The sequence below is a fragment of the Salarias fasciatus genome, chromosome 20 (assembly GCF_902148845.1).
Source record: "Salarias fasciatus chromosome 20, fSalaFa1.1, whole genome shotgun sequence".
Classification (NCBI taxonomy): domain Eukaryota; kingdom Metazoa; phylum Chordata; class Actinopteri; order Blenniiformes; family Blenniidae; genus Salarias; species Salarias fasciatus.
In genome coordinates this window covers 7,241,572-7,258,187 of record NC_043764.1, presented here as the reverse complement: position 1 = coordinate 7,258,187, position 16,616 = coordinate 7,241,572, and the positions used below count along the sequence as shown (strand labels likewise).

Sequence of the window (16,616 nt, the reverse complement as noted above, 5' to 3'; positions counted from 1 at the left end):
TGAGCAGATTATAGAAATGAGCGGCAGAAAAACTGAATTTCTGAGCAGACAGTAAATTAGGTGTTTGTGCATTAAAAGACTAATTGAGAATTAATGATGCACATACATGCACACACACACACACACACACACACACACACACACACACACACACACTCACGCATATAAACTATCTTGTAAGGTATAAAGCACTTCTATGGCCGAGCGGACCACGAAGCGCCATCGGTTGAATGCTGGACTTCCTGTTGTTTGATTTATTAAAACCCTTGATGCTCGCTGGCGCCCCCCTGAGGACACCCACACTTTGAAATCCACTGCAATAATGTTGACGAGGAGCACCACTGGAATTTCTTGATTACTCTCAGTTGTCTTTTGATATTCAAATACAAACCATTTCTCATTTATTTGACATCAGTGAGGTATTTTCTTAAAAAACATCATATTTATTGAATATTTTCAAGGTTATTCCAACAGGGGAGGTCATTACATGTGCAGGAAAAAATGAAGCATAAATAGAAATCTAGGAGAGAAAAAAAACACAAACATTTTGAGCCATTGTACCGTCAATAAAAACCACAACCATGGGAAAACTGAAGGTCAGTCACAGATCGGAGAGGTTAAGAGGCTGGTTGCAAAAAATGAGTTATGCGGTGCACAGATTTTTATAAAGACTGAACCAAGAACAGCAGAAATATTTGGGTTTTATTAAGTTTCTGATTGAAAAAGCACATCTTCATAAAGTTGAGATGAAATGTTTGTCTGCTACTATCATGAGTGTGTGTGCGCGTGCATCCCTCAGTATTAACACCTGGCCTGAACAATCGACACCAGTTAGTGCAGAGATAGTTTAGAAGCCTTCGCCCGAATCTGAAGTTTGGCATTTGTTGTGTGTGTTTGTGTGTGTCAGCTGGTGTTGTACATGCTGCGGGGAGGCGGAGTGTGTCGGTGGATGTCTGATCCTGTAATCAGAGGCTACACCACAGCAGCGGCGCTGCATGTGATCGCCCTGCAGCTGCCGCTGATGACTGGAATTCCTGCACAGAGACACACCGGACTGCTGGCTTCAGCTTGGGTCAGTTCGCGCACACACACACACACACACTGTGGCACTATCATGCTCGCATCACCACGCTCATATCAGCAAGCTTCAAAGCTGTGCAGGACTTTGAAGGCATTCTGGTCTCTGTGGTGCTGAACTCTCAGCTCCGAGCAGAGCAGGAAGCTCGTCATCACTATTTGTCAATAAACAATCATGGAAAGCAGCTCAGATCGCATCCTGCTCTGACATGCAATGGAAATATCTTGCTTTAAATCTAAATATCAAGGAAATTAATTTTCCAAACAGCTGAGGCAATGCTGTGACTCTTTTCTTTAACTTGACTCTCCACAAATCAGTGTGTGTTTCAGCCAAGGACTGGCGCCTCTAATCTGACTGGGTTGTGTTCAGAAGGCGTCGGCTTGGCTTATCGGCTGTGTGCAGGTGGTGGGCTGCCACCAGGTTTGCTGGAGCATAATCTCAGCACTTTCATCTGAAAATCCCACCACCTGCTTTGAGGCAAAAAAAAAAGAAAGCTTTCGTTCAATATCGCCGTCTGACAGCCAAGCAACCACAATGCAAGACTAGAGCAAGAGCACAGAAGTGAGTTCAGACTGAGGTAGTGTAAATATCTAGTTTGATGGATTGTCTGTGTTTTTGTTTTTTTCAGACTCTAAAAGATGTTCTTTATGGAGTCACCAGCGCCGTACCGGGAACTCTGTGCGTCTCTTTGGTTTCAATGGTGACGCTCGTCAGCGGAAAGATGCTGAACGAGCGCTTCAGGAGCAAGCTTCCTGTTGCCATACCGTGGGAACTCATACTGGTGACGAACACACACACGCACGCACGCACGCACGCACGCACGCACGCACGCACGCACACACGCACGCACACTGTTTCTAGTTCCCTGACATGCCTAAATTCAAATCCACAATTTACCTTTGCCCTCTGCTGTGTCTCGTTTGGTGGAGGGGGTCATCTGCCAGTCGCAGCATTGACGGTTCGATTCCCCATCTTATTTTGGTGAAGTGACCAGTGCATAGATGAAGTGTTTAGATTGCTCAAGCCATAAAATGTTCTATTTAAGTGAAATCCATTTATAGGTATCATCCAACTGTAAAAGACATTTTCATTGAAACTGCTTTGATTTTCCCCCCTGCGGTGTCACGAGTCTCTCCTGATCATTCAGGCTGATGTTATCGCTGCAGAAGAATCAGACTGCACAGCATCTCTGGTGGAGTCTGTTCATTGACATAATGCATCCTCTGACCTCCTAACCTAACCTCCACCCTATTTGGAACATTATACCTCAAAATCCCTTTAATCCTTATAAATATGTACAACTTCATTGGGGCTCAGTGTTTCGGTTTCCACAAAGTAGGTCAGACCCCACAAGTGTTGTGAGATCTTAAGTTTCGGATCCTTTGAGTGGGACGTAAAAGAACATACATGTTTAGTTCATTTGGCCTGCAGTGACTTAGTCTGCTTTAAACTACTTTTCTAACCTGTTTTGCCCAAATTGCATTGTTTAACTGTAACCAGTGACAGTTACTTTTCTTTCTGATTGTGTATTGATGACATTGCATGTGTCTTATTATCTTTCCCTGATGTTGATGTCAAAATGATCTCTGTTTCCACCAAGAGCTTGTTCAGAAGATTTGATCATGGATGATTTAAATAGACAGATTATGGTTGAATATATGAATGATGCTGATAACTCAGTGAAGCTCTGTCTACCTGAGTTTATTTATTTTAGGAATGGAGCAGCTTCCAAATCTCTATTTTGAAGACAAGCGAGGGAGACACTTAACTATCTAAACTCTAGAATGCTCATCTTCAGGTTCTTGTTACTGAACATTTGTGCTGAAAAAGCTGCTAAAGGTTTGTGATTTCCGAGACGGATTTAATTGTTCATGAAGCTTCAGAGATGAGTCGGGGGTCAAGGTGAATGAAGTGAGAGTTTCTGTGCGCAGCTCATTCTTCCACCGTCTTCACGCCGAGTTACATCCACTTAAATAGTGGTGAATTTGGATTTATGGCTGGATTTATCAGGAGACGATGCAACACCTGCGATTGGCTGATGGAACGAGTTCCTGCTGATGTTAAAAACAAACTGAATACCTTCTTTTTCCGACCTGACCGGTGGTGGCCCCTGACACAAACTGAGGATGGAGCTGCCAGCCACCCGTCCTCACAACACACACTCACTCACACACACACACACACACACACACACACACACACACACACACACACACACTCAGTAGACTCATGCCCATAAGATGCTCCCAGATGGACAGATGCCACAGTGATGAACTGATGAATGACTCACAATTATATAATAATCTGTTTTTATCTTCAAAACCACAAATCCCCACGTACAACAAATATCTGCACCTGGCCGCTGATTAATCATCATTCTGTCCTCCGAGGGTGTCGGTGAAAACTGACTTTGGATGTTTTTGTTTTTGGATCATCAGTGATTTAATCTGTAATTTGGAATAATTAACATTCATCATAGCATCATGTACTATAAGATTGTATTAACCCTTTGATTTGTTCTGATGCTTTGCCACAAAATTGATTTTTAATTATGATCTACACATGTAAACATGTGTTGGCTAGACTTTGCTGAAGAATGATGTGCAATCCAGAGATGAGAAAAAGATAGACAGAGAAAGAAAACCCACACATCAGGAGCACCTAAAGCAGAAGCACCAACAAGCCTCAGATGCATGCTTTCATTTAACCTTTACCTGCATGGTTTCACGCAGTCGCCTGTCCAGATATGCACGATTACAGGATTTTCTGGGAAATTGCTTCCCGTCACCTCTGTTTGCCACGGATCTGATGCCAGCGTGACATGATTATGATAATGTGTGTGTTTGTGTCATGTGTCCCTGTGCTTGTGTAGTAACACACTGATTTATCTGACATTTGGAGCGCTTGATATTTTTCTCCAAACAGAACATTATGCAGGGAAAATGTCACCTCTATTGTTTTTCTGTGCTAGATCGTCGTGGGCACAGTCCTGTCAGTGCAGATGGATCTGGCTGGACAGCACAGAGTCCAGGTGGTGGGACACATACCCAGTGGGTCAGTAGAACTAGGTTATTCTATCTATCTATCGAGCGATCTATCTAGCTATCTATCCTGTATTAATTTACTTTGTATTTCATTTTTTTAGCCAACAGTAAATTGAAATTCATCCCCCCCTGCCTCCCTCTCCTCTCCTCTCCTCTTCTCCCTCCTCTGCAGCTTGTCTCCCCCCGTCCTCCCCTCTCTGTCTCACTTCAGAGAGCTCTTCATCCCAGCTCTGTCCTCAGCTTTAGTGGGCTTCAGCTTCCTCTCAGCGATGGGCTCAATGTTCGCCGACAAGCACGGCTACCGTGTGGACCCCAGTCAGGTACAACGGCTACTGTCACGGTGCTGATTTTAACTGTGTTGTTCAGGAACTGTTTTATATAAGGTGTTTGATAAATCGATAAAGCATGTGAGTAACTAATACACAAGTTGTGCACAAGCTGTAGTGTTCAATAATGAAAGAGGGGGTAATAAATGGCAGGGCAGAGTTTGACTGATGCAAAGCTGAAATAATCCATCAAGGTCCTCTGATCCAGCTCCTGAGGCCTTCTGTCTGGAGCCTCATTGTAAAATCTGCTGCTCAGATCTCTGTGTGTTACTCTGAGTTTTCTCTGTCATAAAGAATAAAGTCTGGTCGGGAGACAGAAGACAAAAGTATTGCACATCTTCAACAGTATCCACTGATCAATGCATACCACCGAACCCAAGACCAGGTCAAGATCAAGACTTTAAAAATTATTACAGCACTACTAAACAGAATAATATGTTGTGTGTTTTTGAAATAGATATCAATAAATGTTCGAGAAAAAAAAAAGAAAAGAAAAACTACAGTATATTTGTTAAAGTTTTTGGTTTAGTACTTTGTCACAAATGAAACCTGAAGTCAATAAAAAAATGTTGCAGTTGACACATTGCATTTAAAGCCGTTGTTGCAACAGCGAAGAGAACCAGACTGATCAATTGCTTTAACTCAATACTAACTTATTTAATAATAAAATAATCTCAGGTTCACCTCAAGCACTCATCTGTTTTTTCTCTTCTTCAGCCTGAAACGGCGCATTTCCTTGTTTATCTTAAAGCCAGAACACTCGTTTCCTGAAGGGTAAATCCAAGAAGTTCTCTTCACAGTGAGTTTAGTAGACAAATAACTGCTGTTTTTAACCAGCAAGAAATACAAATAAACATGGATTAACCTGAACACTTATATAGAGTTTTTGTTTTTTCAGATCGGACACATTGATAATGATTCAGTAAGAAATATTCAGAAACAAAGACCTGATTTGTTATTTCAGGGTTTAACATTAACATTGTTTCCATTTAAAGTGCATACATTCACTTATGGCGCACTCTGTTCAGGGTCTGATGTGTGATAAAAGATTAAAGACAAGAAATTCAACGGCATCCACGTGAAAAGAAAACTCAGTGTGAACTTATTGTAACATACCTGTACGAGAAGTCATGTCTCATTCATGATGCAGTGAACCCAACATGATGGGATAGAATTTATCTTGACTTATATTCAGTACGTTATAAAAGTGACAAGTGGTTTATTCTAAATCTAACAATTTAATTGTGATGTCTTAATCATACTGTAAGAGCTCCATGTTGACTCTGCAATAATGACAGTAAAGGTAAGTCTGGCGTTTGTACTTTTCAGCTGTCAAATAAACAGTTCTGTTGTCTGTTGCATAAATGCATCATTTTCATGCAGATCAAGATATAACACCACCAACATGGAAACCAACCGGAACATGTATTGTTTGTAACATCCTGGATGTTTCCTTGTATGAATGTTGATTCATTGATGGTAGTTCTGTGATGTGAGCTCTGGATGCAGACTTGAGCTGTCTCTGCTGTCTCTGGGCTTCAGGACCTGCTGGCTCTGGGTCTCTGTAACACCATCGGAGGGATGTTTCAGTGTTTTGCCGTCAGCTGCTCCTTCTCTCGCAGTATGGTCCAGGACAGCATCGGTGTCAAATCGCAGGTATCCTAACACTCTCTAAAAGACAGCAAGCATCTCTTCCTGTTTACCTCCGATCGTCCCTCCATGCTGCTGTAACCTTGTGTTTCAGATGGCAGGCCTGGTTTCAGCCCTGGTGATTCTGACCATCTTGTTGAAGATTGGTCATTTGTTTGAGCAGCTGCCAAAGGTAAATGTATCTGTGTATGTGTTCATGAGGCAAGAGGTCACAGTATAAGCATCCTGAAAGCACCAGAGTATTTATCTGTGAGGTTCTCACCTCATTACTGAATTATAGAACTTCACTGTGTGGATGTTATAAGAAGCGCACAGTCACTCTCTGTGCAGAGAGGTTGGTCAGGATGACTCATGTGCCTCAGTTGGTGTTCAGTCACGGTTTTTTTTGTGTGTACCAGGCAGTGTTGGCAGTGATCATCGTGGTGAACCTCCAGGGGATGCTGGCTCAGTTCAAAGACGTGTGCTTACTCTGGAAGTCAGACAGATTAGACCTGGTAAGCTACATTTCTGCAGATCAGCCAGAGAACCAGCATCAAAATACTCTGACTCTGATCTCCAGCTTTTCCCTTCCATCTGTCTTTTAGCTGGTGTGGGTGGCATCGTTGATTTCCACCCTGATCTTTAACCTGGACCTGGGTCTGGCTGTGGCTGTCATCTTTTCTCTGCTTACACTCATCTACAGGACGCAACAGTCAGTAAATATCACTTTGCAGAAATATCCCATCCATATGAAGACCTGGACCTTATATTGATGGTTTAATGATTAGTCTATGGCACACAGTGTATTCAATTCCATTTTACCATTCTGTTGGCAGATATTCTGTGATCAGTGTCAGTATCTGGTTCAAAGGCATTTCATTTACTTTCCTAATTGGTCAGTCTTTTGTTTCTTCCATTAAGACTCAAAATGCATTGACATACTCAGATTAGTAAAATGAGAGTCGATGCGTCAAGCAGTAGTGAAACTGACAGCTACAGCTCAGTATTGACGTCTGTAACAAAAACTATAACTGCATATCTGAAATATGGTAAAGTCTGCCGTAATACCAGCCGATCAAGTCCTCTTGTCAGAGGTCATTTATAAGTGAATCACAAAAACTGCACCAAGCAAAACTTGTGCAAAGATTTTATCTCCACTTCAAGCTTTTACTATTAAATTTTCATTCAATGAATTTGATTTCGACTTGAATATCTTGAATTGCAACAGCTTACTACAGGAAAAAAAAATGTAAACATCCATGGAATCTCTGCTCATCTCTGTGAGTCTTCACAGGCTGAACCAGATACTGTTATTACTGGAACAATTGGCATAAAAATGTGATTGTAAGTTTCAAATCAACAAGCGTCATCTGTCTGGCCCTCGTCTGTTACTGCAATCAAGCCAGACATTTTACTGTTATGATGACATTTACAAGTGCAAGCTGTTTTCAACTTATAAAGTTGGCAAAAAGTGTTGTTTCATCAGACTGTTCATTAAAAAAAAAAAAAAAAAAAACCTTTTGAAAAAAAGGAGCAAAATTAAAAACTGTCCTGATTTCGAGGTCCAGTCGAACAAAAACTTTTAAATGTGTCAGCTTTCTCCTATTATGTCTTGTCTTAAAACAAATGGGTTTTTAGAACATTGTAACATGTTGCTGCGTCTTTTCCGGTTGGAAATCAGGAAAATTTGACTTGTATTTTTATTCAGTCAAGACAAAAGTAGGATTGTTTTATATGATCACTTACAGGCTGTGAAAAGTGTTATTTCCCTTAGTGAGATGTTATGTTCCTTTATATATCTACTGATTCCTTCATTTTTTTTCCCCCAAATCTTAAAAGCTTTATGCTTCCTCCTCTGCTCTCTGTGCTCGATCCGTTCGTGACATGCTCATTAATATTTCTGACGCTGTCCCTCCTGTCTTTCATCCTGTCTTCATCTCGCAGCTCCTCCGCCGTCGTTTTGGGTCATGTTCCTGGAACAGACTGTTACCGAGACGTGGGGCTCTACCTGGAGGTAAAACCAATCTGTGTCATCAGCAATTATGTTTTGGAAAATATCTCAAACCGAGTCAAGTTAAAACCTCTGGAACATTAACATGAAAACATAACAATACGCTTTGAAAGAGACTGATAGATGCTGTCTCTGTAGAAAACAGTGTGCATATATGACATAGAACTGTTTCACATTTAAAGAGGATGCTTTGCATTGAAGTTTTGTAAGTTGTCAGTGCAAAGGTTTAAGGTGGACACAGTTTCATTTAAATTTCATCCCGTCTGTCTTTTCTATATTTTAAGATAATCATGTATGAGTTTTGTCAGTGAACTTCTGTTCAGGATGTTTACAAAACATTTAGAGGAAATTGAGATATTTTTTGTCAAATCTGTGTTTTAATTACAAGAGGTGTCTGTCTGTCATTGTTAGGACATGAAGCCTAAATCTTCCATATTTGAGAGAAGTGTGAGAGCTGAGCTGACTGGAGTCAGAGCGCTGTCAGTTCAATCAAGCTGAATTCAGACTCTTTTTCCCATCATTTATGTATATCTTCAACACAGAAATGTGCACATGGGATTCACTCAGCATTGCAATTTTCTCTGAATGTGCATTATTACACTTCCTTTCTATAATAACAGTGATCGAGAGAGGAGAGGCCGAACACTGAACATTTCAGCACTATGCTAAATTCTATGGCGGAGGTTTGATGAAAGCATCAATTCAATTTATAACTAGAATTTGGCACTCAGAGAGCGCAGACCTCCGCCACAGGTGAAATCAGTCACCAACAACAATAAGAACACAATATATAAATATCAGTAAACAGATGTAAACAAACCCTGTCATCAATTTAAGACTTACTGAGGCCCTCTGCTGGATAGATACAGTACTGCACTGGTCAAATGAAAGTCGTCACCCTAACGGCCCGAATACACTGGACGCGGAAGCGCCGCGCCCATGTTAACCTATCTGACTGGCCGCACACAACGTGCAGGAGAGCGCCGTGCGCGCCCGCTCCGATTCGTTCTATTTTTCACACGAGCCGTGAGCGGCGAGAGCGCCATTTGTCAAGCTGGATCAAGCAGATCAGACCAGACAGGAAGTCGGAAACAGAAAAGGCAAGAGAATCCGGTCAATTTTCAAAACAAAATAAATTAAATGACGATTAGTTACGGCGTTGCTCGTCCGTGTGTCACTTGGGTCCAATCACAAGAGAGATGGACACACACACAGACATACGCACGTATGCACCCAATCAAACACACACACACACACACACACACACACACACACACACACACACACACACACACACAGTGACAGAGATTCGCATGATGCAGGAAAAATGAGGACAGGGGGAGAAAAAGTCTCTCCACAGGTCACAAAAACACACACATCCATACTGGCAGAGCGAGACAGAGGGAACAAATGTGAAAACCGAGAGCAGACGGATCCAGCCGCGTGCAGTCGATGTGTGACCAGCGCGGAGAGCGCAGGCAGCAGATACGCCTCCAGTGCGAACAGCCAAGCGCCGGTGTCGTGCCAAAACTTGATTTCTGCCATAAAGTGATTTCCGGTCCGCGGAATCAGCTTTTAGCAAGCAAAAAAAGCTCATTTTGACATTGTAATGCGCCTTTACTCATTTTTAAAGTGGTATAAAGTATTGATTTTGCTCAAATGTTGAAAATCTGACTCTGCTGTGTTAAATTAAATCATTTTGAGGCAAAATATCGATCCATATATAATACCGGAGGCATGAATCAACTTTTGGCAAGCAAAATAAGCAGATTTTGACAATGTCCCTTTTCTCAATTTTCAAACCGTACAACGCACTGTTTTGGATGAAATTAATCCGTTTAGTAATTTAGCAATTTTGCTGCAAAAAAAAAGAAAACGTGTCGCCTCCGTCACACATCTTTATTAGCATAACAACAAGCCAGGTTAACATCGCCAACTAGCTTACCGGTATTTAACAACGATATAAGGCAACTGAACGTACAGGAGGTTATCAAACGCAAACACAAATAAACATCGTTGGATGATCAGAAACAAAGTTGTTTGAGCCCGATTAAGACTGCAGCAGAGCCACAGAAGCTGCGCTTTTCAGCTGTCCGCGGACCGGAAATCACTTTATGGCAGGGAATCACTTTTTGGCACGACAGGCGCGGAGACGTTCGCGGCGCGCGCGGCGCCTCCGCTACGCTTCCGCGTCCAGTGCGTTCCTGGCGTAACGTAACTCAGCAATAAAAAAACAACACAACGATGGACATGCAGAGATGCATAACAAAGGAAACGAACAGTCCAACATAGGGTGAAATCACTTACAGACGAAGCTCTGATCAAGTTTTGAAGAGAAGCCAACTTGTGGCGATTTTGTCGTGCTGCTGCGTGACTGTTCCGTCCGTGAAACAGGTCCGACTAGGAACTGAAACTAAAGTTCCGCTGGGCGGTATACCCTATCGGTCAATGATAAAGAATCCTTTAAAAAATTTGTGATGATCCGGATCATCGCCAAAATTTAATGGATTCTAAGTTAGCCCAAGACCCACCTTTCCACAAAGTTTCATTGCAATCTGTCCATTACTTTTTCCGTGATCTTGCTAACAAAGCAACCAACCAACAAACCAACAAACCAACAAACCGACGTGATTACATAACCTCCTGGCGGAGTTAATGAAAAGATGAAACATTCTTAAGACTATGTACAGACAATATTACGGTTCAACTCTCTTTGTTTACAGTTTGACAGAATGTTCACTGCCTATATATAATAGTTTGATTATAAAGTAAATTTTATGCAGGGTATCAGAGTTTTCAGTCATTACATGTCAAGAAAATGATTGTGAACTTTAACTTGATCATTCTGTAGCCAGGTTTCTGTTTGAGAACTCCATCTGTTTCAAATGAAGCAGATTAATAGTTTCTGCATCAGATCATACTCATCCATGAAACTGAAAACATGACATTTTCACAGAGTGCGTGAACATTGTACAGTGATAGCAAAAATGTCCTCTGTAGCAGCAAAATGTGGATCCATCATTCAACCATCCATCCATCCATTTCTAAATATATTAACTTTGAACTAACATTCTTCAAATCCATTTTTATTGGTCAGAATATAAATATATTAATAAATACCGAGGTTGCTATATACAGCTTGGTGTCTGCTGAGATTTTGTCGTCTCTTCAGGTTATTTCTGTAAACACCTCTTCATTATTCATGAAGTTGTTTCTCACTTAATTTGAAGTTTTAGGGCGAGTTGGAGCTATCGCAGCTTTGGCACGTGGAACTCTCTGCTTTAGTCCATCTGGTGCATATGGTCGTTAAAGCAGAAACAACAGTGAGCCGGGAGCGGAAAGCAGGCTGGTGGATCTATTTTTACTCACCTGCTTATTGTGAATTTCATTCAGCCTCCTCTCGAGTGTCTGCAGCTGAGGCCTCAAATTTTTAACCAAACTTATTCAAAGTTATTCAGGTTTTCTGCAGCCTGAAGCTCTGGTATGAATTCCATTACAGCGTTTGAAGGGAAATAAAATAAAACCTATTTATGGATTGGTGGTTCACTAGATTATTATGGGGGGTGTTCCCAGACTTGATCCATGGATTTTTGTCTTCAAATGAAGTAATTGTTAATTTATTGCCAAATTCATTGTGAAATTTTATCCCAGCAAGACAAAGAAAGAAAAAATTGGGATACAATGTGGTAATTTGTTGATATTTACTAGTTGTGTCCTAGATATGAAATTCTGGATGGCAGACAATTGTATTTACTTTTGGGAAAAAAAAATCTTTTGTGATCATGTACTCAGGATATGAAGCCGAACTCCAGTGTTGTGTGTCTCTTGTGTCAAGTGAAGTGTAGCTCTGCCTCCTTCCAGGAGACGGTTTCTGCTGTCACACTGATTCTCATGCCGTCCTGCTCGTCGCTGCTGCCAGTCCATTTATAGCCGCAGTAAAGTGGATCAGGCCTTGATGAAGCCGATGAAGAGGGATTCTCTAATCTTTCTGAACATTTCAAATGAACCGTGGAGTTGGCACAGATGCTTTCAGTTTGAAATATAGTTTCAACAACTTCTAAAGTGACCTGTTTTCCCTGAAGCAGTTATCCCCCATCAAGATGCAAATACCAGAATTCATCACTATTTCAGCTACTATTCTACAAACAGGAATCCATTTTGTTTCACTTTCTTTTTTAGTAATCTTTCAGTGTTTGGTCTGTTTGCCTCTTTTCTGTGAAACATTCATCTGTTATACATTTCACTGTATCACCTCTATTTTTAATGAGTTTTTCCTCTCCGTGGTTTCATCACCAACTCTTTCTCCCCCGTCCTCCTCTCCGCCGACTCCTATCCCCCCGATCGCGATCAATAGATTTAAACCTCACGATCTGCTTTGCTTTGAGCCAGTTTGTGTTTGGAGTGCAGCATTTGTCTCATCACTCTCAGTCAACTGTGCCACTGAAGAAAACAAATGTAGACAAACGTCCAAAGACTGAAATCTGTTTGGCGAATTGAACAAAATGATATTTCACAGTGTGACTTTAATAATTTAATGTCTCATAATCAGGCTGCGGGATATTACCATGCCAAGAGCTGACACTGATTGGCAGAGATGAATCACAGGGACATTACATGACTGCTGATTGATCTTGGCTGACTGCGGGCTGCAGACGAGCATATGTAAAATGCCAGCAGTGCGAAACACAGGCAATAATGAATTCTCCACAGTTTGTCTTGTATCTGCACATGAAACACTTTCATGATTTTAACTGCATGACAAGTTCTGCTGCAGGAATCAGCACAGCAGCAGCAGAGTAGCAAACTGCAGCATCGCTGTCGGACCGAAGGCATAAAGGTTTGGATGTATCACAATGTGATGTGTTTACATTGACGTCACCGAATCCATAGAGTTAGAAAGCTGGCACAGCGTCCCAAGATCTAAAGTGAAGGTTTATCTTTTGTTAATTAATTACTCCGAACAGTGTGACTGTCAAGAAGCCAAGAAAACCCACTAAAAATAAGTTCCTGAAAACCACCATCTGTCACACATCAAAACACCCAACTGTCACCCGAGGCAGTCTGCCTGGCCGCCGAGCATCAGTAAATTCCTGTCGACTTCTCGCTCTCTGTTCCCTCCACAATCTGTTACATTGGAAGCTGCAACACAACCTCCTCCCGCCTGCCCCCCGTGTTCATTTCATCAGTGGTTTTGATGCCTGAAAGGCGATAAATGGTATTTATAGGGGTTTTTCTCCATCAAGTGATTCTGTGTTTATTTGATCTTGCTTCATCTAATTACTCTTGCACCATGTTATTCACCGAAATATGAATTAAATCTCATAGTTTATGTTTAACCTGAAAGCTAAACTTTGATTTGTCAGAGTGTTCACTCTGTGGTTTAGCACTAATTTAACAACAACCTTTGATCAGGGAAAACAAATGTGGGAGATCTGGCATGTATTTCTGGTGAATTCATTTTTAAAGTTTCTTTGAATTTATTAAAAAAAGTAATTTTATTGTCATTTAAAAAAAAAAAAAATTCTCCTAAACAACACAAACTAGTGTGAACAACAGAAAAAGTGTTTAACCTCTGTATTTCAGAAATGATTTAAAGATTATAAAGTGAAAGCATTTTCAAGACCTCACGTGTTTTTTTGTTTTTTTTTATTATTATAATATTTATGTGTAGATATGATAAAACATATGTAAGTACAGCACAAACATGATGAAGTACTCTACCTGCATGCCTCCTGTAAAAGGTTGGTTCAGTCCAGGTAATGTTTCTGTGTTTTATCCTCAACAGGCGAAACCAGTTCCAGGAGTGACGGTGGTCTCTTGCTCCAGCCCGCTTTACTTTGCCAACACCGAACTGGTCTTCACAGCAATCAGACAGGTGCCTGCAAACACACACAAACACACACTCTTATTGGGACTGAGGGCCTGGCAGTGGTAACTTTCTGTCTCTTTTCTCACTAGATGTTTTACCAATGCTTTCTCTGTTACTGTCACTGTGTGTGTGTTTGTGTGTGTGTGTGTGTGTGTGTGTGTGTGTGTGTGTGTGTGTGTGTGTGTGTGTTTTTACACTTTGATTCCTCTATTCAACACAAAGTCTCACAAAGATTTAAGATTCAAAGAACTCTTTTCGTTCTGGCTGCTTACAGTATTTCCCCACATTGACCTTTTCCCTCAGACAGTGAGCAGTGACCTGAGGAATAATCCAGCTGGAGTTCACGCCACTGTGACCTCTGACCCTTCCTCCTGCTCAAACCCGCCACAGCCTCACCGTCACTGCCTGGTTCTGGACCTCGGCTCGGTGGCCTTCATGGACTCTGTAGCCACGACGACACTTTGCAAGGTGAGAACGGAGGAGAGGCTTAATGCAACATGTAAATTCACACATTTTCACAGTTTTCAAATCTTTAATTTGCGTGAAACACGATATTTCTGTGGTTCAAAGTAGTGCAATATAAAACATCACCAAGCCTTTAATTCCATTTACTTCTCTGAGTATTTCCTGAATATTTTTCTGTCTTGCTTTAAACTGCTTGAGCTGAAGTCCTGTTTTCATCTGCGTAAAAGTCTGGATGTTGCATCGTGTTGACACAGGAAGTTGAAGATGCCTATCAACCAATTTAATGGCTAAATATACATTGTGTTAGTTTACTGAGCAAACTTTTTTTAATGCTGTTACACTTCTAGGAAAAATGCCTGGCACACAATTTAAAAGCCACTAACTTCTTTTTTTTAATTATTTTTTTACACAATGAGACATTTAAAGGTACAATTTGTAATAACTGTTTCAAATGTTGAACAATGCAATGCAAATTTGAACCACAAGATGGTGCATTGAGTCACTTGAAGAAGCAGCGGTTGATATAAAAATAGCTGAAGGTTTCACTTACAGCGGTGAAGTCTACATGATAAGCAGCTGCTTAATATTTACCCTCTGAACCTCTTCAACTGTCAGAATAAAAAGAGACAAACAGCCACTCAGGCAAAAGTGTCTGAGCGACTCAGCACTGCCACCTGATGGACAAAGCGTTATAACACTTTTATTTTCAACACAGTTGGAGCTTCTGGTCTCCGTCTGTCACCCCCCACAGTGTCCTCCACGTTTATTCTGTTTGTTATTAAAATAAAGTTAAAAGATCTCCAAGAATATTTAAAGATGTGTTTTTTTAGGCTTTGCTGTGATGATTGAATGAAGACAAAATAAAAAATAAGGGATAAAAGAATTTAATCAGAATTTGGTTTTCACCCTCACACCTTGTGCTGAACATTGACTTTTGCACTAAAAGACTGTATAACTGGACGAGGCAGCGCTGAATGTCCCGTAGCTGCATGCATGATAACAGCAGCTTGATAAAGCCCTCTCCAGTGCTGCGTAACAGTCAGTCGTGATTATATAACGTTATCTCCTCTTCCTTCACCTCTTTGATCCCACTACAAGGAGAAAAACGTTCATCTATCATAGAGTGAACACGTGAACACACCATAAAACTGTTCGACAGGAATATTTATGACGCGCAGTGTGTTCACATGGGGTGTGTTGTCTTCTCGTGTTTTCTCCAGGTTGTGGAAGACTTGGACGTCCAGGGTGTGCGTGTGTTTCTGGCTGCCTGCCCAGGTCAGCTTCGTCTTTCATACTCACTCATCTCCCATAGAGGGCCTCTTCTTATATTTCTCTCTCACACACATTCGTTTAGCTGCTAGTGTTTCCACAGGTCAGTTTCCCACCACCTCTAACACTGCTTGAGGCTTTATTTTTTAAAAGTGCAATTATTTTTCCAGCCCTGGTTGTTTTTACAGTTTAAGCATCGCACACATGCTGTTTTCTGATGAGCCACTGCAGAACTGTTTTACTTTAGGAGCACCCTGCCATAAATGCTTAAAGATTTGAAATGTGAAGTTTTCTTTTCAAACGCTTCTCATTGTGTCGACAGTGAGAGTTTTATCGCAGCTCCAGACTCAGGGTTGTATACCAGACGTCCTGCCCAGCTCTCGCCTCTTCCCCTCAGTGCATCACGCCGTTCAGCACTGCAAAGACACCCTGCCCCGATCGCTGGAGGTAAAATCCCCTACTTCTTTTAATAGATAATAAATTGTTGTTTATTGCGCTGTAAATTGCAGACATTACATACCAACTACTTACAGTGTAGTGTACCTCAGTTTAACTTTGAATTTCACATTTGTCCGGTGCTGCTTTAGTGCTTCCTTTTAGTGCCCTTCCTGAAATTCAGACCCTGAATGCAATTAACTATATGTTTCATATAGAGAGCTTATCAACAGATGATGTTTTCGCTACATCTCTTTTCACTCTCGCCTTGAAGATATTCAGGAATGTAGAACACATTTATGAAAATGTGTTTTTCTTTTCTTTCCAGGAGGTCAACTTGGACGCAAGTGAATGTTGACCCAGCAGCCCACCTTCATTTGAATGTTATTTTCTGCACACGCAAAACAATCACAGCTTCATCTTATTTCCAAAGACATCCTGTAAAACCCCTCACAGTTTGTATATGCCTGTTCTTACATTCTTAGACAAT

General features: G+C 41.2%; 1 protein-coding gene across 1 annotated transcript in view; it reads left to right on the top strand.

The window, feature by feature from the left end:
* The window catches only part of slc26a6.1 (solute carrier family 26 member 6, tandem duplicate 1), an 18,395-nt gene extending 1,779 nt beyond the window's left edge, over nt 1–16,616 (top strand). Inside the window, exons 5-18 of the mRNA XM_030118483.1 lie at nt 908–1,072; nt 1,707–1,859; nt 4,050–4,132; nt 4,295–4,442; nt 5,991–6,104; nt 6,193–6,270; nt 6,497–6,592; nt 6,683–6,789; nt 8,022–8,091; nt 13,874–13,963; nt 14,261–14,425; nt 15,643–15,697; nt 16,014–16,138; nt 16,455–16,616. Of these exons, the coding sequence (XP_029974343.1) occupies nt 908–1,072; nt 1,707–1,859; nt 4,050–4,132; nt 4,295–4,442; nt 5,991–6,104; nt 6,193–6,270; nt 6,497–6,592; nt 6,683–6,789; nt 8,022–8,091; nt 13,874–13,963; nt 14,261–14,425; nt 15,643–15,697; nt 16,014–16,138; nt 16,455–16,484 (1,479 nt within the window). The 3' untranslated portion in view covers nt 16,485–16,616. The remainder of the gene's footprint in view (nt 1–907; nt 1,073–1,706; nt 1,860–4,049; nt 4,133–4,294; nt 4,443–5,990; nt 6,105–6,192; nt 6,271–6,496; nt 6,593–6,682; nt 6,790–8,021; nt 8,092–13,873; nt 13,964–14,260; nt 14,426–15,642; nt 15,698–16,013; nt 16,139–16,454) is intronic.